We start from the raw sequence: 26,600 nt of genomic DNA, 5'->3' as shown, positions 1-26,600 counted from the left end.
TGTTCTTGGCATTTTTAGTTGTTTTTCTTTTTTTCTCTCTCTCTCTGGTAAAAAGTAAAATATTTCAGGAATGATGTGAATTAACAAAAAAAAAAAACGGCTGTCATTTTGTTACTGTTAGGAAATGCATGAATTATTCTGCACAGTTTGGATTAATGACTGAAACTGTAGTTCAACTGGAAAAGCAGTTCAGTTTTTTCATCAGTTCAAGATTGTAGTTGCTTGGTTAAATAGTCTTTCTAACGGATTTCTATTACTGCCTGTAACAGAATTAAATTTATAGATGGTTTTGTATCAAGAATCCAATGGCCAGTGACCACTGTCCACTGTTGTTCTATCTGAGTTGGTCTAAGACAAAGAAGGGTGATGTTTTTAAGGTGACAGTGATTTTACCATAGTTAATCATAAAGTGACGAGAAAGTCATTTGGTGCTTTTTCCTCATTCTCCTGGAGATTTGGCTAAATAAGAGACTTGCATTGAGCAACAAAGGTCAGACAATGTTTTTCTTGATGACAATCTGGCTAATTTTCTTAGATATTTTGGCAACCCACTCTAAAGTAAGTTCTCTGTATTATTAAGGAGGTACAAGGTAAACAACAGCTTAATATAGTAAACAGCTTTTCAGCATCTACAAAAAATTATAAAGCAGGTGATGACTCTCCCAGCCATTATTATGAGATAAAAAGAGAATGTAAAAATGTGTAAGGTTTATTAACAAGCAAGAAGCAAAGCTTATCTGCAAAAGGTTGCTGGTGCTTTTAAAAATAAAGTCAAACCTAGTAGAAATTATAGCCACAACTTTGGAAAGGCATTCTGAACATTCCGCTTGTAAAATTTCTGCTGGAATTTGGGGAAACCATTTTTCAGCATGTACAATGACAAACATTCCTGGGAAACTACTGTACATAAAGAGTGGTGGCGCAGTGGTTAGAGTGCAGTACTACAGGCTACTTCTGCTGACTACCGTCTACCTGCAATTTGGCAGTTCAAATCTCACCAGGCACAAGGTTTACTCATCCTTCATCCTTCCGGGGTGGGTAAAATGAGGACCCAGATTGCTGGGGGCAATATGCTGACTCTGTAAACTGCTTAGAGAGAGCTATAAAGCACTGTGAAGCGGTATATAAGTCTAAGTACTATTGCTGTTTTGGTACAGGTAAATTGTCATTGTGACTTCCTGTCTCCATAAAAGAAATAGAAATCTTAGAAAAGAAAGCATTAATTAAAATCAATTCAAAATGGTAGTCTCCAGTCCTCACCAGACTTTTTATTTCTACCAATAATACAAGATAATTCCCCCCCCCCCAATTTAAATTAGAGTTCTATAGCTCTGGTATCCATAGATTTGATTGTTCTGTATAGATCACTTTGTGGTCTTACCACTGCTTGTTGAGAAATCTTCCAAGGAATCACAATGCCATCTTTTTGTGAGTTTCATTGATTTAAGAGCAACTTTTGATTCTGTTCCAGGAGAACAGGTAACCCTTGAGTTACGAATGTAATAGTGCCTGCCAATTACATTCATAATCCAAGGATTCGTCTGATTGAATCACGTTAAATGAACATGATCACTCCCTGCTTTCCCCAGTACATTTGCTAATTGAATGTGCAGGTTGTTAAATGCACATGAGGTATCTCAGGGTGGGGAAGACCATGTGGGACCTAGTGCTGGAGCAGGTCATCCAAGGCCATCCCTGATCCACTGAGTCACCTCATACTCCCCTGGGGTCTCCACAATTGTTTCTTCACCCCACCCACCATCCTGCCCCATCAGGTCTCCACAGACTGGGCCTGTTTTGCTAGCATCTAATGAGACAAAGGAAACCAGCTCTACGTTGATTGGCTGCCATGCCCCAATCCCTGAAGCTGCTCATTCGAACTAGCCAATCAGCAGCAAGCAGGAGGCTGCTTGGTGCAGGCAAGACTGGGCCCAAACTGGGCAGACCCTCATGACAGAGAAGCCGAAGTCTTTTATTCAGATGGGCAAAGCTGTTTTCCTTACATCTCATGTTCTTACAGCTTCACCAGCTTCTGAATAAAAGACTTTGGCTTCTCTGTCATTTGAGTCACCCTCTTCTGGACCTCTTCGAAAAGTAAGTACAGTAAAGCCATGGGAAATGGGGTGCGGAAGAGTAAGTGGAATATAGGACACTAAGCAAAGCAAGCTCAGTGCCTGTGGGGACCTTGCCGGGGGGGGGTAGGGGGGGAAATAAAAGGGGGCATGTTGCGGCATCTCTGCAGTCAGTCCTAAGGCCGAATGACCATTGTGGTACTGCAACATATGTAACTTCAGGATTATTTTTTTTGGGGGGGGGTGTCTTACTTTTGAACAGTCACTAATTGAACTGCCGTAACTCGAGGAATATGTGTATTCTATGAGAGAAAGTCAGATCTGCATAATGGGGGTATTTTTTTCATGTAAAATAATCATATTCAGAGTCTCCTTTACATATTATATATTGCCCCAGCAGCACTTTAATTAATTAACTGATTTAATGTTGTCATCTCGTAGAATGGGCATGACTTGGCTCCCACTTTGTTTAATTTTTACATGACTACTTAAGCAGTTTCAGTGGAATCCGAACACTTCCGTGACCCTACACAGGCTGGTGTACATGTGCCTCTCTTATCATGTCAATGTTTCTGTTCTGCTATCCCTATGCAATTAGGATTGCTCTGACTGCTAAGGACTTTTTCCAATACTGTTTATTAATAATAAGCTATTAATAAATGGATAGTGGGTCAGAAGCACATGAAGCGATTATACTAATATAAATATTCAGCTATCCATTTCCAGTATAATTTGAATTGGAGTATACTCAGGTCATCAAGACTATCACTAGTCAGAAATATATTAAGTGTTTTCTTGCAATTTCACTATTCCAAAGGAGATCGGTTAGCATTTCAGATTTTTCATTCAAAGATTTTATCCTAACTTCTTTATGGAGCTTCCTTGTGGGTACAGGATATTACAATTGAGCTGGAAATAATGCAATCTATTTATCTAAGAGCAGTTACAGGATTTCCTAAGTGTGTATCTTATTATGCCTTGTGTTGTAGATACATTCAATTCTTAAGCTAATTTCATCCATTTTAAAAATTAGACTCCCACTGTAAAGTTTACTGCCTTTCATGCTTGGCCAATAAAACATTGTGTGTCATATTGTTTATCAGTTCATTCATTCACATGGAAACTTATATGAATCTTTTTTTTTATTATTTATCTTCATTATTTAAGTTTAGTATTACCTTGGCATTTTTCTATTGTGTATTTCACATTTCATTATATTCCCAAAACACGTGCATGTAAATTCTTTGATGTGTTGGATTATCAATTTTTGTATCAGTATCTGCATCAAACAAGTGAGATGTTGAATTGTGTTGGATTGCAGATATAAACAATAGAGAAGGTATCATTTGTTAAAATTACAGGAGCCTGTCCATACTCCCCACAAAACACCTGCCCTATCCCTTGCATATCCATTCTCTATATTCAATGTCTGATCTTCATTCTTCATTCACTTCTGATTCCATTCCGTTTCATGTTTTTCTAATCAGAAAAAGATTGATTTCCATAGAACAATTAAGGAGATTGTGTTTGGGGTACAATGGGAAGAACCGGACAAAACAACATATTGTAAACATTAGGTGATGTTTGGCTAACCTTTTTCTCCTCGCGTGCCGAAATCATGTGTGCATGACAGCACGCATGCCCACACCCATAATGCAATGCACCCCGGCCATCTGTGCATGCGCACACACCCCCCCCCCATGCCCCATGCATGCATGTGACCTCCCCCTGTGTATGTGCACAACCTCCCTGCAACCCGTTTTGGGCCTAGCAGGCCTCCCTGAAGCCTCCTGAAACAAAAAATGGGGTGGGGGCACCGCACTAGCCCCCACACCTCCGCATGCATGGGCATCACCCGCATGCATGGCAGAGACCCGAAAATCAGCTGGCCAGTGAGATACGCACACATGCGCGGTGGAGCTGAGCTGGGTAATGGCTCGCGTGGCCGCAGAGAGGGCTCCGTGTGCCACAGGTTCGCCATCACAGCATTAGGCTAATACATATTTCTATACTTGGAAATCTTCCTTAAAAGAATATAAAACGTAGGTTCCATTTACCCCTTGCATTGTTACATGAATAATGTCTTACAATAAAAAATGAATCAGTTCCTCTAAGACCTATTAACACTCTAATGCACATTTTGGCTTCATTAATTGCTCATAAGCAAGTAAGCTGCGCCAGGCCTCTCCTCTGAAAGAACCTCTGCTTCCAGGCCTTTACAATGTCCTGTCTCTTTGGTAATTTTTGAACAGCTAAACATTTTAACGGCAGCTGAGAAGCTCTTCATAACTAAATTATTTAGGAAGAAATAGCAATTGTAAAAGCTCAGAATAAATTACTTAAAAAGATAATGATGCTTTATATACTTTAGTATCAATTTTAAGTAAAGAGAAGTTCTTATTTCCTCTAACATGGTCAGTTGTTGAGAATGGTTATTTCCAGTGACAACTCTTGATGCAATAAACTAACTAGACTTTTACTACTTTTGGTGTCATTCATTTTCCTAAAATATACTCCTTATTTTTCACTCATCCTAACAACCATGAACCAAAGCAGGACCTATGTATTATAGAAAAATGAAACTGGGTTTAAAATTCATATTTTAAAAAATATCCCACTTGTTCTCTTTCAATGAAAATGTTTTAAGTTTTTCATTAAGATTTTATGAACCCATCTTTTACTAGTTCACAACTTGTCATTTTGAACACTATTAATGGCTTTTCTCTCCCCATATCCAAGTATGCATAGAAGTGTATTGTTTTTATGAACTGGTCTTGCTATGGGGTCTTCATATGGGGTCCTCTCAATAAGAACAACAATGTATAGTTGATGTTGCTTCAAACATATGGTTCTAGTATTAAATGTATTGATAACGTGATACATGTGTTAGCCTAAAACTGTCATAGTTATTGTGTATTAAATCTTAATTAATTTTGATATGCTAACTATTATTATTAATTCCTAAAATTAGAGCAGTATATTAAAAACTAACAGAGTTCAGGATAATATAAAGATCATGGAATGTCTGGAGCAAATCTTGTCTTCCATTTGTCATTTTTAAATTTTGCACAATTTTTTTAAATTGATGGTCTTTATAAAGAAGTTGGTAGATAGCATCATTATTCACTATTTTTATTGAAATTATGCCTCTAAGAAAAAACTTTTCAATCATTTCAGCAAAGTATTCCCAAATGTGAAGCATTCCAGGTATCCTGAATCTAATTTTCCATCATCCTAGTTAATGAGGTAAATGACTATGGTAGTTGAGGATGATGGGAAGCATATTATGTCCAGGAGGCAAGTTGTTAACTAACACTAAATTTGGATAATGATCATTTTTTGTAAAATAAAACAAAACAATACCATAGAAAATAAATATGCAGATATGTCTTAGCATATATCAAAGTGCCAATTTGATGTAATGGTTAATAAAGCATCAGACTAGAAATCAGGAGACCATGAATTCTAGTCCTGCCTTAGGCACAAAGCCAGGTGGGAAATTTTGGATTAGTCACTCTCTCTTAGCCCCAGGGGAAAGAAAATGGCAAACCATTACCAAATCTTGCAAGACTGACTTGAAGCCTCCTAAATAAATAAATTACTATATTACTTATAATAATGTTTATCTCATCTTGAAGATAAAAATCTGATGTTAATCTGCTGATATTCTAAATAGTACATACACAACTATGTTTTAAAAGTTTTTCAAAATACATCCTCTTAAGGATAATATAAAGATTCAAGTGAGAAAAATATTTACATAATATAATTTCATCTGGGTATAAATCAGACCTAGGCCTAGGAATTCTGGTGATTGAACTAAAACTGTTACATCCTCGATGTTCATTGGAACATAGTTTGTTCATTTTATTTTTAATACTCTTTCTATAAATCAGCAAACTGGTTTCATATATATAATCATTCTCCTGTCATCCTCAGCAAGCATGACCATTCACCTTTCTATTGATAAATGTCTACGGAGATTCTCATCCCTTCAGGTCATGGTTGTCCCAAAAGGTGCTTTTTGAAGAGGCAACTGGACTTTTTTGTTTTTCTTTGAAGACATTTTGCTTCACATCCAAGAAGCTTCTTCAGCTCTTAACTGGACAGCTGGTCATTTGCATTCTTTTAGAGAGTTGTTGAGGCCACTGGAGGTTTATTACCCTGAGGACACAAATAAACCTCCAGTAGCCTCAACAACTCTAAAAGAATACAAATGACCAACTGTCTGCAAGGACTCCTTTGAAATGAAATGTCTTCAAAGAAAAACAAGGAAGTTTAGTTGCCTCTTGAAAAAGCACCCTTGGGACTTTCTATTGGTAATGAAGGAGCTTGCTGGGCGGTTTTTTACATAACTGTCTTCTAAATGTTTATTGGGAGGGAAACCATTGTTACATTTGGCCACAGCCTTTTTTTATTAAGATCAAGTGTGTTAATGTTGATTTCAATTAACCTGTATCACTTATTTTTAAGTATATAAGATTTTGTATTCACGCCAAATTATATACAAATTAATTCTTTGTTAATGATTTTTTTTCTTCTTTAGTGATAATTAACTGCCAAAACGTAACTTGTATCTTACTCGCAAAGTATCTGTGAAAATGCTATTTAAATCACATCTCTGTTTATAAATTGTGTTTAAAGAAAATAGGAAGTGTTTCTGCAAACCGATACAACTGATAAAATTTAGCTTAGTCCCAAAGTAGTCTTCGGAATTAAATAAATGTGACTTGGAAACTTACCTTGATGAAGTATCTCTGTACTGTCATGTGGATTATAAAAATTATATATAGACACTATTATTATTTTTTAAGATAGTTCAATTTTTTTTCTAGAAAGAAAGGCTTTATGAAGGAATTATGTACTTTTTCTTAAGTTTGTCATTCTCTCTGAAGTTTTGTTTTTGTGAACTCTAAAAGCCCCTTCACTGACTCCATATGCTTGAATTTACCCATTGTGCAGACATCTATCAAATGGGCCATCAGTAGCAGTCGACAAGCAGTAGTACATCCAAGTTTTAAAAAATTCCTTTGATTACTACAGATCCATAGAGCCCTTGGGTCCAGAGCTTCTACTGTAGCACAGCTATTTGCAAATAGATTTTTATAGCACATTAGAGCTGGCAGAGAGTCCAAAAAAATAGCCTTTTTCAGTATTAGAACCAGCTGTGGCTTTCTTGCTTGGATGAGTCATTCGTATTTTGGTGAAGGAGGGGGGGGTAGTACTAGCAAAGGACACACAGAGCCTTATTCAAGACTTTGTTTGTTTTTGCAAAGGGTATCCTAGCCACAAGCCAACTTGATCATATTAACTCTATGTTTATTCAAAGCACTTTCTTTTTCTTTCAACAGTTCCAATTATAAAAACAGAACCCTCTGATGATTACGACTCTGCTCAAACCTGTGGACCAAGGAGCCATGGATTAAGCCCTCTCTCCAAACCGTATTACAGCCAGCAGATCATGATGCCTCCTGATCCTGGCTCGTGCCTTGTAGCTGGCTTCGCTTCCTGTCAGCAGAGAAACACTGTGATGTCATCATCTCCCAGCTCTAGTCCTAAGCTGCATGATCTTTCCTCTCCTGCTTACAAGTGCATCACCAACCCAGGCCATAATCATCTAGGACTTCAGCAGACGGCTGGAGGTGTCCCCACCATACAGGAAGTGCCAAGGTCTATTGTTGTGCACCCAAGCTCTCCCGATCAGTCATCTCACATCATGCTGCAGCCGCAGGTGAGTCAACATCTGAGCAGTACCTGTTCCCTTGGTAATCAACAAGCACTCTATCCCAACAGTCCCTCCTCTCCAGTTCCATCTGTAACCCAGGAGTCAACCTATTTGCAGTCCTGCAGTCCAACTCATTCAACTGTAATGGGCCAACAGCAGCTGCCGAATGTTCAAAGAAATGAAATTCCAGCAAATCAGCCACTGTCGTTGACCGACTTGCATGAGGACAATAATCATAATTTGGCCCCTATGCCCGTAACAGTCAAGCAAGAACCTGAAGAATTGGACCAGTTATACCTGGATGATGGTAAGTCTGCAGATGTAGAGGTTTGTGTTCAGCCATTTTGTGTTGAGCCATTGAGTTATTGTAGCCTTGTGGAATATTCAGGAAAGGGGAAGCTGACAACTAACAGCCTTGTGGAATGGCACAGAAGTCTGATTGGGTGACATACGTATGGAAAAAATTATTTACTGTTGTCAACATTAATGAAAGTCCATTACTTAAACATTAAACATTATTAGTCATTGTTAAAGTATCTGCACGTCCAAAACTACAGTATAATAACGTTAACCATTATTGGTCTTGGCTTAAGCCATAGCCAATGGCAAGTAGAATGACATTGAAAGCTATCCATCATATAGCAGCTTGAAATACATAAGCCACTAGTTAGAATTAAATAATGAAAAAGTGTTATATTTTATCTAAGAATACCTATGTTTAAAAAAAGGCACGAACTCTAGTGTCTGAAATTAAAGCTGTTTCCATTGCCACATGAAAAAATATTTGTTTTGAATTATAAATCCTAGCTAATTTTGTACATACATCTACACATTTCATACATGTATATTCTGCATGCACCATTGCATTGCTAAAATGCTACACTGAATTTGTCCAGCTTCCAAAGATTGAATCATTTAAAGCAATAAAAGATGAACTCTGGAATTTTATTGCATTACTTCACTGAATTGTGATGCGGTGTTTAAAGTCCTAAATATTATGATGTTTGACCTAATGTCCTTCCAAAAGAAATGCCTTTGAATAGATTTATTTTTTCAATCAATATAATACTTAAAATTCTCTTGTAATAGAAATTAACAAGATAGCCTGTTTGGTTTAATGGGAACCAAACATTAAGGAACCATGCTAGAAACCAGGTGACTGAGAGTTCTAGTCCTGTCTTAGGCATGAAAGCCAATTGGGTGATTTTGGGCCAGTCACTTTCTCTCGGTCCATAATGCAATTCTCAGGCAACAAGGCAGTCAGATAATTCCTTTTGCAGCTACTGGATCCACTCTCAATTGATTGGAAAAAAGCAGATTGTGCACTTGCAGGAAAACATTAGGAAGGAAAAAAAATAGTCACTATTTGTTTGTATGTGTTTTTGCAAAAGCATTTGTAATATTTCACTCTAACCCTAGGCAGCAGGACTAAACCTAAATTCTCATTTTAAAAGTTAAAATGTGAAGCTTGAATAACAAATACCGCATTTCCTTGTTCCAGGGTTTGTAATATAGCTTTTTAAAATATCCCACTAATATTTGCTATAATTCTGAAAAGAAATTCAAGAGGTATTCATTACATCCCAAATGGCACATGACTCCCCAGTTGCTTTTAATATAATATTCATGTGGCTAATATAAGAATTAATTGCCTGTAAAAACATTAAATTAAACAATTTTTAAAATTCAGGAAAGCCCTTTTTATATTCTTATGTCAAGAAGGATGTTTCCATGCCAGAGCATCTGAAATGTATCTTTAATATAGTTAGTTCTACTGATTTTTATATCAATGTTTCCCATGCTATTAAAGTTTTGAATCATTCATGTGAAACTTGCATATATATATATATACACCAAATAGAGACAAGCACCTGCCATATTACACCCCAGATTTAACAATTGTCAATAAGACAGTGGATATGGCAGTACTTGAAAACAGCAGAGTAGAAGAAGAGAAGAGAAAAAACTGGAGAAATTCACAAAATGCAAAGGCCTACAAATAGAAGTAGAATGATATGGCAAAAGGAAGCAAAGATAGTAGTATCAATTTAATAGGGGCCTTAGGTGCAATCCCAAAACATCTGGATCTCCACTTGAACACACATCGGCATTGGCAAAATCATGAGTCAACTGTAAAAGGCACCTTAACTTGGAACAGGTTACATCATGCAATGATACCTTTAACATCAAATAACATCTGCCTATACAGGTTCTTCAGAAGGAATCAATAGGTGAATAAAAATGTCTAAACATTTGTCTGATTATGCAAACAACCATAATAATAATTTGAATCAAAATAATTTCAAAAGAATAATTTTATCAAAATTGAAAGATTATGGCATAAATTGGCTATCACGATCCCAGTGGTTATTTACACACTGGGTGCTATACCAAAAAATCTTGGATGGTGCATTGACAAAATCTTTGTCAATTGCAAAAGGCCACACTACTTGGATCCACACATATACTACGCCTGGTTCTTGGGAAGAGCTCGATGTGTATAAAGACCAACACCAACAAAGATAATAAACCACTTCTAGAAACAGAAAAAGTGTGTGTGTGTGTGTGTGTATACACACATATATACACACACACACACACATACATACATACATTATATATATTTATATACGTATACATACATATACATACATACATATATATATATAGCTTACAAAGTCCCTGTTCCTGAAGCTGAATATGTTTGGTTTTCATCAAAATGTGACTTTTCAAAAAGTATTCCTCTCTGTGTAGCACTCACGATATGTTGGCATTTAAGATTATTTTGAAAATGATAGTATTTGCCATTTCAGCATCAAAGGGAGGCCATTTGGATTATTAATCTTATTAATGTTCTTTTGGAATATTTTGATTCCAACTGCACAATGCCATTCAGTTGTGAAGTTATTTCCTACCATTAAGGACATCAAAGAAATTTGCAAGGGTTATCAATAAATGTTATCTCTATAAGCGACAAGGGAACACGTCAGCACTAACAGGAAGAGACTCCTGGAAACTAACTGATGAGCCAACTTTTCTACACAGGGAGATACTATTAATCAGTGTTTTCTTGAATCTGTTGATAACAATTCATGTTTTACAGAAAAACAACAACAAAATAATAGTAATTCTTTAAAGCATGAAGTGTTAACATTAGATTGACATTTAAAAAACAACTTATTGGTTTCTGAAATGGGAAACTGATTGTGTCTTTAGGGTTGTGGGAAACTGCAGATGAAGACTTTGAATCATTGTAAGTAAACATCTGAAACAGAAAGAGAGAATCATAGCATAAGGGATATCTCAACCTTTGACAAACTTTATATGCTTAGTTATAGTGTGTTGAATAAACATAATTGTGTACCCATCATCTGAACTGCAGATTATTATTTACAAACCATGGTGTCTGAAATCAAATATGATAACGCATATCATAATCTGATTTAGCATATCCCTATAGCACTATTGATTGGCATGGGGAAGGTAACATCAGACTGGAACTCATAAAATATTCGGCATTTGCTATGGAAAGGTCAAATTGCACATTCTCCAGAATGGCCTTTTGCCTTCCAGCTTGATCCTCTTCCTGTTCTCCAGTAAGCGTGGAATGGTGAGAACTATAGTCCGCTCCATCTGGAGAGGAACATGTTTGATGAGACCGCGCTACGAGAAGCTGTAACTTTTTTTAAAAAAAAGTTCTGCATGCTTTGACTTTGCTAGTGATATTCTGTGTTGTCCTACAGGGATGTAACAACGGAAAAAATACAGGTTTAGTTTCCAAAGTGAAATTTCAATATTAAAATAACTGTAATCAGCTTGATAATAACAAAAGAAAGAGAGCAAAAATATTTATTCATCATGGTTGCTTTCACCAGCTAAACGTATTGGTGAAAAAAGTCAAAATGGTGGTCACAACTGCACAGGAAAACCCCACTCCTTTTCTACAAATGTTGCATATGGAATGGAGCAAGACTTCAACTCATGTCCATGGCCATCATTCGTTTGTTTTACTCTCTGCCTGTTGCTTGAGAAGGGTAGTTAGTATAGGAAAGAAACTCTTTGGAACAATAGGGCCAAATTCAAAGTATAATCACAAACCAATCAGGGTGATAAATCACAGTGGGTATAAATATATCTCACAATATGTTAGATGGTTTTGAAAGAGAAAAGATAATTAGATTCACCTTCAGTGACTCTGCAATATTGACAAGAACTTTTAGCTTTAGAAAAGTTGAAAATCCTGTCAACCATAACTCTACCAAAGACCTAACAGGTTTAATAAACTACAGTGAAAGATTACCCCTATAATTACGTCCTTGGTAATCTGTAAAGTCTTACAGTGTCACTTTTGCATCTAAAAAGTCAGCTCGAATTACTCTGAAACTGCTTTAGGAAATTGAATTTAGAAACTAAGATTGTTTTTCCACTGCACATATATTTACTCCCTCTTCTTTCTAAAGAAGGGCTTAACTTAACCAACTTATGTTGATATTTTGTACAGTATACACCAAGTGTCTTCAAACTGGTGCCTTCTAGGAGTGCTGAGAATACAAATCTCTGAATTTTCCAATCAGCATAGTCAATAGCCTTGCGAAGCCTGGCATATCGATAAGAAAGAGGTCCTTAGATTTGGAGTTATTGGTTGGCAATAGGTAGATTCCATTCATCAGGATATTTATTCATTGTCAGTCAATTTCTGCCATCTGTAATTGTCTCTATGTACTTGAGAGTTTTATAGCCCTCTGTCCTAGAACACATATATGACATTTGTTGTTCATGATAAAAGTGGTTGGAAATTAGACCTATTAAACACTCACGTGGGTATGTAAAAAGGCTGAGAGTGGGTGGGAAGAACGTGGTCAAAGTGTTATTGAAAGCTGCAACTTGGCAAACTATTTTTAAAGTTCTCTCTTAAAAATAACTTTTTTAAAAACGTGTTGGGAATTGTGGAGGCTGTCTGCTATACTGAAGAACCATTTATATTGCCCAAGTGTTAGAAGTCTACCATGTCCATATTTCTCCTATTTAAACCTTTGCTTTTGCACCATATGTGTAGGAAGAGATGGAGTGTTATATGCACACACACACACACACACACACACACAAAAAAAATTATACACATGGTTTAGTCATATAGTTTATTTGAACAGGAACTGTACCAGACAGAATTCTTCTTGTGTTGAAATATATCCTTTTCATGCACTTCAGCTTTGTGATTAGAATGATTGGCTCTCCCAGCATTAAGTTTAGTCTACTGGTGCCATAATTAGCCCTTTACTAAAACGTTGGTGGGTGCTCACTAATTTCCAGTAGTCCAGATGTCATTAGAACAACGTAAAGGTCTTCTGCGAGGCCCAGTAATACTGTCAACACACACTGGACTGGATTTCAAACTCCCCCTATTGCTCCCTCCCTGCGCTTCCTTTTATTTGGCCCAGCTTAGCAGCTCCAGAGAAGAAACAAAAGCCTTTTCTAGCGGAAAGTTTTAGCAAAGCTGGCAGGGTGCCCAGTTTGAAGACCCCTCCTCATTTTATAATGGTGATTGAAAGCGCATATACTCTTGTGGTAAAACACGCTGGATCACTAACCCTGCGGGTGAACATTCATTGTGATGGGTAGGGAAGAAAAAAAATTAAGCCTCAAATAATTCATTAGGGTCAAACCTTTAATGGACCTTAATGTCCATATTTGAGTGGTAAGTCTTTAAATGAAACCACGCTGGGTCGGGTCATGGCATTAAGATTTTCCTTTTTTCTGTTGCAATAAGCTGTAGCAAGTACCTTTTCAGTGATAAGAGACATTTCAGGTAGGAAATGTTTAGGGCCGTCCTAAAGCGTTGCAGCAGCTGCTCTCCGTCGTACATACCTCTCTACCTTCCTTGGGCTGGAAAGTTTGCAATTTCATTGAGAATTTGTCACCTACAAGTGCATTGTAAGTGTATTGTGTATTCATTTGCTTTAGAATATAGGTAGTCCTCAACTTGTAACACCCAGTTCAATGTTACAATGGCAACTGAAAAATGTGACTTATCGCCAGTCCTCACACGTGCAATTTTGATTTAATGTAAAATAAGTTGAATTTAAAGAGGTACAAGAAGAGAGACTCAAGTGTTGGAGTCCTTAAAGGATTGGTGAAACAGGCTTAAATGAAGAGATAGGGAGCCGCTTTGAAATGTTGTAACATGACAAGTTGCATACATTTGTAACTGTCTCAACATGGAAGGAGAAGGAAGATTACTATATGGCAATGTCAAGCCATCATGCTTAGATAAATGGTGACTTTAACTATATTTCCAAATTCTGGGAGTTGCCATTGCAGTCTGTTAAGGAAGATTAAAATTGTAACTCAGCATCAAATAAAGAAATTTGGTTAAATTTGGCTAGCTGGTTAAAAAAAAAAAAGAGGACGTTTTGTCAGTGTAATTCTATGCAATTGTCTTCAACTTTAAGACTGTGAGAAGTTATGGGGAACAAGGTGCCCTAAATGTTGCCTTATTTATGATAGCATTGTTATGTGTAGCTGTAGAAGAATGTTGGGTGGATGCCTACAAAAGAAGAAACCTAATTTCATTGTCACACTTGGCGTCTACTGGAATACTTCTTAAAATCTTTAGACATTGACAGGGAATCGCCTGCCAAAATGGAATGTGTTGGCTGAGAATACAACATTTAAGAGCACCACTCTAAAACCGAGTTGCTGTGCTTTTGTGTAAAAGACCAAAAACCTTTTGTCTCCCTTTTGCCCTGATGTTCAAGTATTTGACATGAGTAACGAGAAAAACCACATGCAGAAAAGAAATTAAACAAGCGTCCTGTGATTTTTGATGCATTGTGGAAGTGTTCTGAAAAGAAACATTTAATGTACATTGAAGGGCAGCAGTCAATCCAACAAATATGCTGATCTTTGTAACATTTTGTGCAACTGCTTCCTTTAGCCCGAATATCTCTCACACAGAAAAAATTAAAAGACAGTTGGGAGTCATTTCCCATTTTGGACATTTGCTTCCTTTCATCATGCCATTCTAAATAGGAAGGATGTTTAAAATGACCATAATATTGCTTAGTGGATAAGATCATGTTGCACATAAGTTTCAGATTTTTTGTTTACTTATAAGACTGGGAGGTTGCCAAAGACAATGTATATTCTCCAGAAACGTACAGAGCTTTCCTGAAAAAGCTTTGTTCAGATGCTCGCATTCATCACTGAAATATGATATCCATTTGAAATATTTCTGGGAGTGTCACTTGAGAGCTGCGTAGTGTTGGCAGGTCAGTCCACAGCCACTGTGGGAGCTGTATAAACTCTCATTGCTCTAATGACCTGGTATGTCTTGACAGAACTGCTTTTGGATAAATTATTTTTTTGAAAAATAATTTCTGAATATCAGCCAGCAGCCACGTTGAGGTCGATGAAGAGCCTTGGTCTTCAAGATTTCGGCCATCCTTACTCATTGTTATTTTTTTTGTCTCTATCATAGCCAGGAATATTATCGTATGAAAAATAATTTGGGACATTGTGAATGGGCATAGGCCCTAGCAGAAAAAAATATTATTTTTATTTAGGAGCATATCTCATAAAAGATAGCCTTTTTGCCGTTTGAAGGCGTGTAGAGTAGCTGATCCAGTCATTTTGGACTGGGAAACTTTTTACCATTGGGGAAATCATCAAGACGTAATATTACTAGGAAATACACAGCTTGTGTCTGTAGAGGATGGTGGTATGGTGTAAATTAGGAGGGGATTTGCAAGATGACAAAGTGGTTTTGGGAATCAACACAAAAGATAGGGAGACAACCAAATAGGGGAGAAGCAAAACAGGCCATATTAGACAGTAGGGATAGCAAAAGTCCAAGTGACGAGAAAAGCAAGAGCAAAGCTTCAGAAGTTTGTTGTTGTATGTTATGTATTTATTATTTTCACTGTACTTGAATTATCCAACTTTTAAAACATAATTAAGCTTCTTTGACAGAAATTAAATGATCAGTTCTCCAAGTTCCAAATAAGACCCTAGAGTAATTCTATTATTGGAATTCGCCTTGATGACTTAATATTTGCTAGGAAATATTTTGCTCAGTATCAAAACTCCCATCTGGTTTAATGGAAATTGCACTAAGGTTACGACAATAGCCAAAAATGCAGGACGATTACCGTATGTTTACTGAACATAGTACTGACCGTCTAAGCCCAGCATTGCTTTTAGAGATCTCCAATGCAGCACGGGAGATTGTTTTTCTTAAATATACTTAGACAACTGTTGATTTTGGGTTGTTGTTTGTTTTAAAGAAAACTGACAGATTCTTAGTTTGTTTCTAAAAGATTGGTCTGCTCACTGTACTCCATGAGATTGCTGTCATTATTGTCTTTTCTTTGTAAAGGATGACATCACCAAAAAGAAACATCTCGCAAAGGTACTATATAAAATATTTTTATTTTGTCTCAAAAAATGGGAAAATAGATGCAGTTGTAAATTTTATTGGAAAAGTTATAAGGGAAAGTTGAGCTGCTGGTCTCTGTCAAACAGGATGAAGTTGTGTCAGCATAATGTGTTTACATCATTACATCTGGATCCTGCCTTTTTGCATAGTTTTCCAAATAATATACGTGAGTGTCCCAAGCAGTTTCCTCTTTCTAGCATTGATTTAGCTATGATCTGCTTAGATTTAGTAGACTGCTACATCAAATGGTTTTGTATCATCATCTACATGTAGCCACTTGGAGATCTCATCTGTCAGCTCAGGGTAAGGAATCATCAATACTGTACATTGATGATGCCTAATTGTACATGGCGATGTTGAAATTCTTCTTCAACTCTTGTCAATGTGATGAACATCTATTGAGTATAATACACAATAAATTAAAGATTAAGCAGAATAGCATTTCAACAGCATTGATCCAGACAAATCTAGCTTCTGAACGTTCAGGAATCTTAGTGATTAGACCACTTTCCTATCAATTCATTTCCCTGCACTGTTCTGAAGTTCTTTATCATTCCTAATTAATATTGAAAATATTAATTTAATCATTGAAATATTCTTAAACCTAATCTTAAAATGAAAGAAGTTAGACATGTCAAACCGTTGGATTATCCCCTGAAAACAAATTCAGATTATCAATCAACACTTTCCATTAATATAAACTGTACTCATTTGACTAAATGGATATTTGTAACATATTTTAAATCATTTTGGAATCCTAAAATCCTAAATGGCTAATTTATAATAAATATTTCTATTGTCTTAATTTTCACTGTCACAATAATCCCCCTGATTTTTGTTATTTTTTGACACGTTTAACATCTCTGCTAACATACAGTATCATATCTTGAGTGACACAAATTCCTTTCTCATCTCTAATCAGAAAAAAAGTCTTAGGCAAAATCCTTTTCCATTATATTTATTGATGGATCCTTTTTTATCTTAAAATGTCAAGAATTGAAACTAGAATTTTCTATATTGCAAGTACTATATGTGATTTACTTTTCATATCTATTCCTTCCATAATGGTGTAGTATTGAAGTTTTCAGTTCTGGGATCATATTGTAACACTGCAGTTGAAGTTTGGGCATTAGTATAACTTTGTCCAAGACTAAGATTCTGTGGCCATATCTACATTTTGGTTTTTTTTAGCAATACCAGCTTAAGAACATAGCAACTGCTAAAATGTGAGCTTTCTGTGAGTCTTTGTATTGCTGCAGTACATTAGTTTCATTCAAAAATATGTATATAAATCACATCCCCAATCTTTTCAGGAAATAAGTAATATTTGCTGCTTCAAAAGAAGCTCCAAAATTTTCATCTTCTAAATTACAGAGGGGAAGAGTTTAGAAAGAGTTTAAGAGATATTGCAGGGAATTCAGCAATGTTTACAAATATTTTCATACTAGAAATATGAGACTCAGGAGTAGCATCAGATAACTCAGACCAAAAGATAATATAATTTCAGTGTGGATTCAGCAGAATCTAAAAAGAAACTCTAATAGTCATCTTTCACACAGTTAATGGGTATGTAATAGCTGGTTTTTATTTCTTCAAAGAAAGTGCCCTCTAAACCGATCCTCTTCCAGAAGTAGATGAGGCATTTCAGCTTATATCTCTAAAGAGATAGAAAAAGTTGTAACTTGATGGTGGAAAAATAGTTTGACATGGAACTATATGAATAAAATGCACACATAGTTTCATGAAAATATGAATAAAATCTACAACCTTAAATTCATTTTAAACTCTAATCTTCTACTGGTCTACTGTTTGATGAGATGGGCTGATCTAATTTTTCATGCCATACGTCAGATACTCAGTAGGATTTTAACATTGTGAAAAAGTATGTTGCATGTTCCTAAATGCTGCAAAGGTTAGAAGAAAGTAATATGACCTCACTCTGCAAGGTGAAAGTGGACAGTTTGTGGCTCTCCAGATATGGTACTACAACTGCCAGTAATCACAGAAAGTGTAGCCATATTAAAGAATACTGGAACTGTTCTATACCAATCAGCTAGAGTTATGTTCACTTCAATGTGCTTCTACATTGGCATTGCTTTTTCTGAATGAGGAAGATCATAGTTTAGAAAGGCCAGTTTCTTTAAATTCAAATAGCAGATACTTTGGGATTTTTTCTTTTAAAAATGCAGTGATTCTTATGATCTAACAATTAACTGTTGTATAATATATAAAATTATTATTGCTAGAGATCCAGAATATGAGCAACCATGCTACCATGACAAATGTGTTGGGATTTAGTCTATTTTGTTTTTCAGGTTTTTTTTTTAATGGCTTGTTTTTAAAATGTTTTGATTGTTGATTGTTTTGATGAAAGATAAGATATAATAATGTGCTTCTAAATTTCTCTGCTAGATCCAAGTAATAATAAGACATATAGATTAGGCACGTGGATTAATTAGATACTAATACAATAATACAATACAATACAATAGTAGAGTTGGAAGGGACCTTGGAGGTCTTCTAGTCCAACCCTCTGCCTAGGCAGGGAAGCCTATACCATTCTAATCTAATGAATTAGATTACTGTGAGAGATGAAGATTAAAGAATGTAGAGGTTAATTGGAATAATGAATGTGTGTCTGCCGAAACGTTGCAAAGACAATCTCAACCTTACACGGGAAAAGACCCGAATACAACAAAACCAGCATACCTACACCCGTGAAAATCTACGAAATCTACGAAAGCAAATTTTAAGCCCACGCTTGAAGATGGCAGGTGAGATCCTGCCGAAACGTTGCAAAGACAATCTCAACCTTACACGGGAAAAGACCCGAATACAACAAAACCAGCATATATATATAATATTTTTGAATACATATACACACACATTCATTATTCCAATTAACCTCTACATTCTTTAATCTTCATCTCTCACAGTAATATTGTGTAATATTATATTAAATTAATATTGTGTAATCTCACAGTAATATGGACTAACATAACAGAAACTGAAAGCAGAGAATATAATAGCTACATAATTTTTAAAACTAATTTGAGAAACACCTGTGTAAAGTAATTTTCAGACAGCATTCCAGTTCAGAAATATCATGAGTGTTCATTTTAACCAGAAAAAAAACAAAGGCTGATTGCCTTAACCATGGCACTTAATAAAGTGTAGTATATGAGATTAAAAATATCAAAAAATAATTTTGTTTGTCAACCTTTTCCATTCTGTTATTTGAAAATTACTCAAGAATTTGCAAATTCACTCTTGTGGGGGAAAAAGTCTGCAAAAAATGGCTCAAATCCAGAAATGAGATATATGAGGACCAGATTTTAAATGGAAATATTAAACAGTTTTACTAAGCTTGAGTAGGTTTTCTTTCTTTATGTAATTTAGCCACAAAATATAACTTTTGAAAGTTAGGAATTTCCTTCCTTCCTTCTTTCCTTCCTTCCTTCCTTCCTTCCTTCCTTCCCTGTTAAACAGAAATAGAAGTTTTGTATATTATCCAGTTTTCTGCTCTCAACAAGAAACAGAATACTGCTGCAAACTTCCGTTATCTTATCTGCAGCCTTCTTAGTTCTTTGATAGCTAACAATGTACCACATGATGTGCTTTATTACATATAGAATATGATTATTTATTTAATTAGTTAATTTTATTCCTTCAAGGAAATATTGACTCCTAACAACTGCCTGGACTAGTCCCTCGGGATTCTTAGCAAGATTTCAGAAGTGTTTTGCCATTGACTCCTTCCTAAGGTTAAGAGAGAGTGGCCATCCAGATGGCTTTGTGGCCTAAGGCAGTACTAAAATTTACAATCTCTAGCCTTATTCTTTAATCATGACACCAAAATGGCTCTCCTTGAATATGATATACCATTGCATAATATGCATACATAATTACAAATCTTTAATATTTTCTTAAATGTATTTTCAAGATCAAATTCTGAACCAACAGAAAAATCCAGCTAAATTGAACACACTAATTACCGTATTTATCGGCGTATAACACGCACAAGCGTATAACGCGCACCTTCATTTTAAGAGGGAAATTTCAGGAAAAAAATTTAAATTTCAAATAAAGAACTTTGAAGCAAAATAAGGGTAGCTCAGAACTTTTTTTTATTAATATTATTACCACTTATAATGTAAATAATGTAAAAGGACAGTAAAAGCAACTGTTTTAACAAAGAAACTTGGATATTCTGTTTTTACAAAAGTTTACTCAGAAATCGCTATCTGGGAAACCAAGAAACTCTTCATCTTCACTGCTATCTTCAAAATCGCAATGAACACTGCTGCTTTCACTGCTACTATCTTCCACCCTCCCTTCCTCCTTCCCTTCCTTCCTGCCTCCCTTCCAGTTCCCTCCTTCCTCTTTCCTCCTGCCTGCCTGCCTTCTTTCCCTCCTGCTTATCTATGCTTCCTTCCTTCCTTGCACCTCCCTCCCTTCTGCCTGCCTGCCTTCTTTCCTCTTTCCCTATCCTCCTATCCTTCCTTTCTCCCTCCCTCCTTCCCTGCCTCCCTTCCAGTTCCATCCTTCCCTCCTTCCTTCTGCCTCCTTCCTGCCTGCTTGCCTTCTTTCTTCTTTCCCTCCAGCATGTCTGCTTTTCTTTCCTTCCTTCCACCTCCCTTCTGCCCTCCTGCTTTCTTTCCTCTTTCCCTCTTGCTTGTCTATCCTTACTCCCTCCTCCCCTCCTTCCCTTCCTTCCTGCCTCCCTTCCAGTTCCATCCTTCCCTTCCTTCTGCCTTCCTGCCTTCTTTCTTCTCTCTCCTGCTTGTCTGCTTTTCCTGTGTGTGCGCGGGTGCGAAAAAGAGGTGGTGGGAGAGAAATTTGAAAGGTCTTCTGCTTTCAGAACTCGGAAATACCCCCCCTCCCCTTTTCCTCCAGCGAGCACGGAGCTTGACGGAGGCAAAGTGTGTCCGCGTGCGCGAAAAGGAGGTGATGGGAGAGAAATTTGAAAGGTCTTCTGCTTTCGGAACTCGGAAATACCCCACACACACACTCCCCTTTTCCTCCAGCGAGCACGGAGCTTGACGGAGGTGAAGTGTGTGCGCGCGCGCGAAAAGGAGGTGATGGGAGAGAAATTTGAAAGGTCTTCTGCTTTCGGAACTCAGAAATACCCCCACACACACACTCCCCTTTTCCTCCAGCGAGCACGGAGCTTGAAGGAGGCGAAGTGTGAGCCCGCGCGCGAAAAAGAGGTGGTGGGAGAGAAATTTGAAAGGTCTTCTGCTTGCCGTGGGCGGGCCGCATTTACATAGAGCAGGGAGGGCTGTTAAAGGGCCGTATTAAACCGCCCCCCGGGCCGCAAATGGCCCGCGGACCGGACTTTGGACATGCCTGGTGTATACGGTACTTGTTAATACTGTAAAAACATGGCTTCTTAACATTATATCGGCGTATAACACGCATACATCATTTGCCCCCTATTTTTCAGGGGGGAAAGTGCGTGTTATACGCCGATAAATACGGTAATATAATTTTTTTGAGTCAAGTAATCATTTAGTTCTTAGGAGAATATATGGCTTCTTAATTGCTAGTTATACTTTCTGGTTGAAGGGGCGGGGGCAAAGCCAAGGCAGATCTCCCTTCCTACCTTTCACCATTCTCTAATTAAGACAGGATGATGCCACAACAAAAATATTTTAAAGCACTAAAATCAGATAGTTAAAATATGGCTCACTTGTATTATCTTAAATGCTTGACCCTGAATAAATTGAAATTTATCTCGATTGTCAAGATTTCTTGAATCTCAGGCTTTGGTTGCATTAGCATGCCATCTGTTGTTGTGCCCCTATCTTCCTTTAAACGGAAGATTGTTCTGTATTTCATGACACATTTCTTTGCAGCTTTTTGGATGATTGTGAATTGTGAAATAAATGGCCTCCTTCATATCTTCTGTTGAAGCTCCTTTGAAGACAATCTGCACTGCCACAGGCTTGCAAACTACTATTACAGCTATTATATCCAAAGGCATCTTGCATCTCTTTTTGATCTGATCCTCTTTTCCTAATGCATATACATGGAGGGAAGTATGCAGTGGAGTACCACAAGGCTCTGTTTTAGGCCCAGTACTCTTCAATATCTTCATCAATGATTTGGATGGGGGGATGAATGGGGAACTCATCAAATTTGCAGTATGCAGCAGCTGCCAAAAAAGCCAACACAGTTCTAGGCTGCATAAACAGAGGGATAGAATCAAGATCACATGAAGTGTTAATATCACTTTATAATGCCTTGGTAAGGCCACACTTGGAATACTGCATTCAGTTTTGGTCACCACGATGTAGACAAGATGTGGAGACTCTAGAAAGAGTGCAGAGAAGAGCAACAAAGATGATATGGGGACTGGAGGCTAAAACATATGAGGAACGATTGCAGGAACTGGGTATGTCTAGTTTAATGAAAAGAAGGACAAGGGGAGACATGATAGCAGTTCCAATATCTCAGGGTTTGCCATGAAGAATAGGGAGTCAAACTATTCTCCAAAGCACCTGAGGGTAGAACAAGAAACAATGGGTGGAAACTAATCAAGGAGAGGAGCAACTTAGAACTGAGGAGAAATTTCCTGACAGTTAGAACAAGTAATCAGTGGAACAACTTGCCTCCAGTTATTGTGAATGCTCCAACACTGGAAGTTTTTAAGAAGATGTTGGATAACCATTTGTCTGAAGTGGTGTAGGGTTTCCTGCCTAGGCAGGGGGTTGGACTAGAAGACCTCCAAGGTCCCTTCCAACTCTGTTATTCTATTCTATTCTAATGTCCATTTCCTTAATCTTCCTGGCTGGCTGAGGAAATCTGGGAGTTGAAGTCCACAAGTCCTAATGTTGCCATGTTTAGAAACTCATACTCCATTACATCTCTTTTTAAATACAGAGACTAGAACTGGATTTGGAGACACTGTGGTTCTATCTTTTTTGCCTATTGCTTTTATGATTTGAGGCAAGAAATCTCATCTTTGTATATTTATATTCCTGTCAGCAGTAAAATAAACTAACCATCATCAGCATGGCAGCTCAACCTTAAGATTGTTGACCTGGTCTTGTCCTCAAATCTAGAAACTGAGACGCAAAACAGGTTGAGCATCGTGACATTTCCTGGTCCTTGGTTTTTGTTTTGTTTTTCTTCTCATAACCCAAACTTTCCCTTGATGAAAATATTCAAAACACTTTCAAAAAGACAGTCAGAGTAAAGAAAGGGACAAAAGCTTTCACATCTGAGTCACTTATCCTTCCTTATCGGTCCTTTGGAGACATTAGCTAATCAACATATGATAGCCTGTACAATAGAACAAGTGCTTTGGGGCTTTCCCTGTTTTCCTAGCCAGCATGGAAACTTCTTATTCCCATGGTCGCTAAGGAGAGTTTGCTTTTAACTTCATTGCTTTCAGATTAGAGGCTATCATCGGGAAGAAGCAATATGCAGGCATGTGTTATCTCTCCTCTGAATAATGCATTTTCCCTCCCCCCCCCCTTTTTTTTTTTCTTCTTTCCCACCCCAGTTGTGAAAATTTTCAACTCTGGGATGCTTCTCTATCAGGTTCAAGCAGCTGCTGTTGTTTTAGATATGGCAGAGGAAGTAGGTACCGGAAAACACTTAGTGTTCACAGCCCTTAGAAAAATCAAGAAATTCTGCTGATTTACTCAAGCCTTTGGCTCCATTCAAAGCCATTGACCAGAGAGAGGTGGGGAGGAGGAGAAGGGGAGGAGGGGGCCTTTCCATCAGACAACTGTGTCTGGGCTGTAAATGTCAGAACTGAGGTTTTCGCCATCACCTTCTTGCAAGGTCCTCCAGAGATATTTGATACGGCTGTATAAATCATGAAATACTTGGCTCTGAGGAAAAAAATAGTTCCACTTCAGCTAACATCGCAGAAGTGGGACTGACACGTGTGCATTCAGCACAAGCAAAGGCATCTGGTTACAGAGTTGTAAGCCAGCTGAGGAAAGCCCCCCTCCCTCCCTCCCCCCCCTGCCTTTTTTTTAAAGTTCTCAGAGGACAAGAACTGCTCTAAAGCCCCTCCATTTTATCACTTTATAGAACCAAATTTATACCAAAAAAGGAGACTCTGATGCTTCTTCTCTGGATTTCCACAAATGCATTTAACAGGGCTTTGAAAAGCTGATTTGAATATACAGGGAATTTACAGAACTTACTAATTGTTCATTTAAAGTTAGGATAAGGTCTTAATGCCTGCCTGAGAGTATAGCAATTGTCTGTAATTTTGAAATCAGCCAAGTTCAAAAGAAATGCATTTGACTTTGGGTGGCCTGTATAAAATTCCCAACTCTGCTCCTCACACTTGTGTGATGCCACAACGCTATGATAAGAAATGGGCCTATCCGCCATTGAACCCAAACTGCAAGAAAACCCTTTATAAGTTTGACCTTGACCTCCTAAAATTAATAGCGGTGGTGTAACAGCACTACCACTTAGCAAATTGCCTCACTAGTTAACATCTGTAAATGTTTATTGGGGGGGGGCAGGGAATTACCGATTAAAATATTTCTCTTTTAATTACAGTCTCCAGATGAAATTGGTTAAGAGATGAAATTGGTCATTGCATGAGAAGGCCCCAGAGTCAGCCAGCGGCTGGGAGAGCACTGCTGCTCTTGGCTTGGCTCCCTGCTTTATAATGTCAAACTCAGAACACTTTTTATGTGCTCTTTTCTATTTTTTTCTCCTTGCAGTGGACCTTGCCAGCAAGCTGTAAACTACTGTATATCACTCAGATTTAAGAACCTCAACTTTAAAACAAATTAAACACTTGTTGACATTGTAATAAAAATCAGAACTGAACTGAAGAGATCACTAAAACTACACTTCAATTATTTTATAGATTTAAGATTGCTTTCTAGGATTCCCAGGCTCCCAGTGCTGCAGAGTTATTTCTTCTTGGTAAATGCATGGAAGAAATCACTAAAGGGATCTAAAAATGAATAAAAAGGTTAAAGCCTTGATGGAGAAAGTGATTGTCCGCTCTTTATCTGGCCCGCTAGCAATCTGCCCTGTTTTCACCAGATAGAATGTCTTTAAAGAGAAATTCAAAGTAATCTGTGTTTGTAAAAGAGTGGTTTCAAGTACCCTCTGTCCAAATTTGGTTCTTAAAAACATGGTTTTGATATGAGAAGGGCAACAAGCGAAAGTTTGGCCCAGATTCCACTTCAGCCAGGTAGTGGCATGACTTTTGTCTTTGTCCAATTTTTTTTTCTCACTTCCATCTCCATATTTAGCTGTAATCTTTAATGTCCTTTTTATATCTTTCCCCTTTCCTTTATAAAGTGGAAACTTCTTCATTCCAGTTGAGTTTAATGCCAGATTTCCATTCTTCTTGGATTTTTTTTCCAAAATAGGTTGGAATGAAAGTATTTCTGAAATGTGTACAGATAGAAGCTACTTTTGATAACAGTTTGCTAAATAGGGAGTTTAAAAGAAGATAGTGGAAGAGTTTTACTTTATTTAGTTTGAGCCAAAAATGAGAATCTATGGTAATTAATAAAATAATTTTGAAAAGCATCCTTTAAAAATAATGATATTGTTTTTGTATTGGCAAGGCCAAAAACCTAAACATTTCAAAGTATGTTGCTCTTTGTTTTCTTGGAGGAGAACGTTGCAGCCATACAAATTTCTCTGTATATCAAAAGGAAAACCATTGCTACCTTGAGATATTTCAAGTTCTACTATAGTGGCTGATGCCATTGAGCAGACATGTTGCTATTTACATTTTAAATGACCAGCATTGTATAAAATGCTAATATTGATATTGTCTTAAGCCACAGTATATGCATATTTCTTTCCTTCTTGCAATCCAGTGTCCGCCATTGTTATGAAGGAGTTTGAAAAATATATTGCTCCTGCATGGTGAAATATTAAAAAAAATAAGGAAAGAAACCTAACCCTGTGTTTGGCAGTCGAAGTTGTGGTATATGTGTACCGTTCAGCCTTTCATGCTGTAATTCACAAGTTCCAGAGAAACTGACAAGTGAAACACTACATTTTCTCCACAGAGACTTTTGTATGTCTGAATGGAAAGAAACAAATAAATATAAAAAATGATTATTTATGCATATTTTACTATTTACTCTCTGAGAGGGACATGGGCAGTTTAAAAAAATGATAAAAAACAAAGTATACTGAAAATTTTAAAATAATTCAATATAATACAATAATACAATAGTAGAGTTGGAAGGGACCTTGGAGGTCTTATAGTCCAACCCCCTGCCATATCATAGAATGCATATGATATACTAATGAAAGTCGGACTTAACAAAATGCAAGATGCATAGTAACTATTCAAAGAAATAAATATTTATGCAAAATATTGATTATGAAGAAGGCCCATTAGATGAAACATAGGTAT

The 26,600-nt window shown here is 37.0% G+C and overlaps 1 protein-coding gene across 3 annotated transcripts in view; it reads left to right on the top strand.

Moving 5' to 3' along the window:
• The window catches only part of NFATC1 (nuclear factor of activated T cells 1), a 136,263-nt gene that overhangs the window by 98,581 nt on the left and 11,082 nt on the right, over positions 1-26,600 (top strand). For 2 of the 3 annotated variants that reach the window (XM_081950270.1, XM_081950269.1), the window contains exon 9: positions 7,424-8,104. In XM_081950270.1, coding sequence (XP_081806396.1) covers positions 7,424-8,104 — 681 coding nt within the window. The remainder of the gene's footprint in view (positions 1-7,423; positions 8,105-26,600) is intronic. The other variant, XM_081950271.1, reaches the window with a different exon arrangement.

The sequence above is a fragment of the Natrix helvetica genome (assembly GCF_964273705.1).
Source record: "Natrix helvetica genome assembly, chromosome: 4".
NCBI classification, from domain to species: Eukaryota; Metazoa; Chordata; class Lepidosauria; order Squamata; family Natricidae; genus Natrix; species Natrix helvetica.
This window is presented reverse-complemented; position numbering and strand designations above follow the sequence as displayed.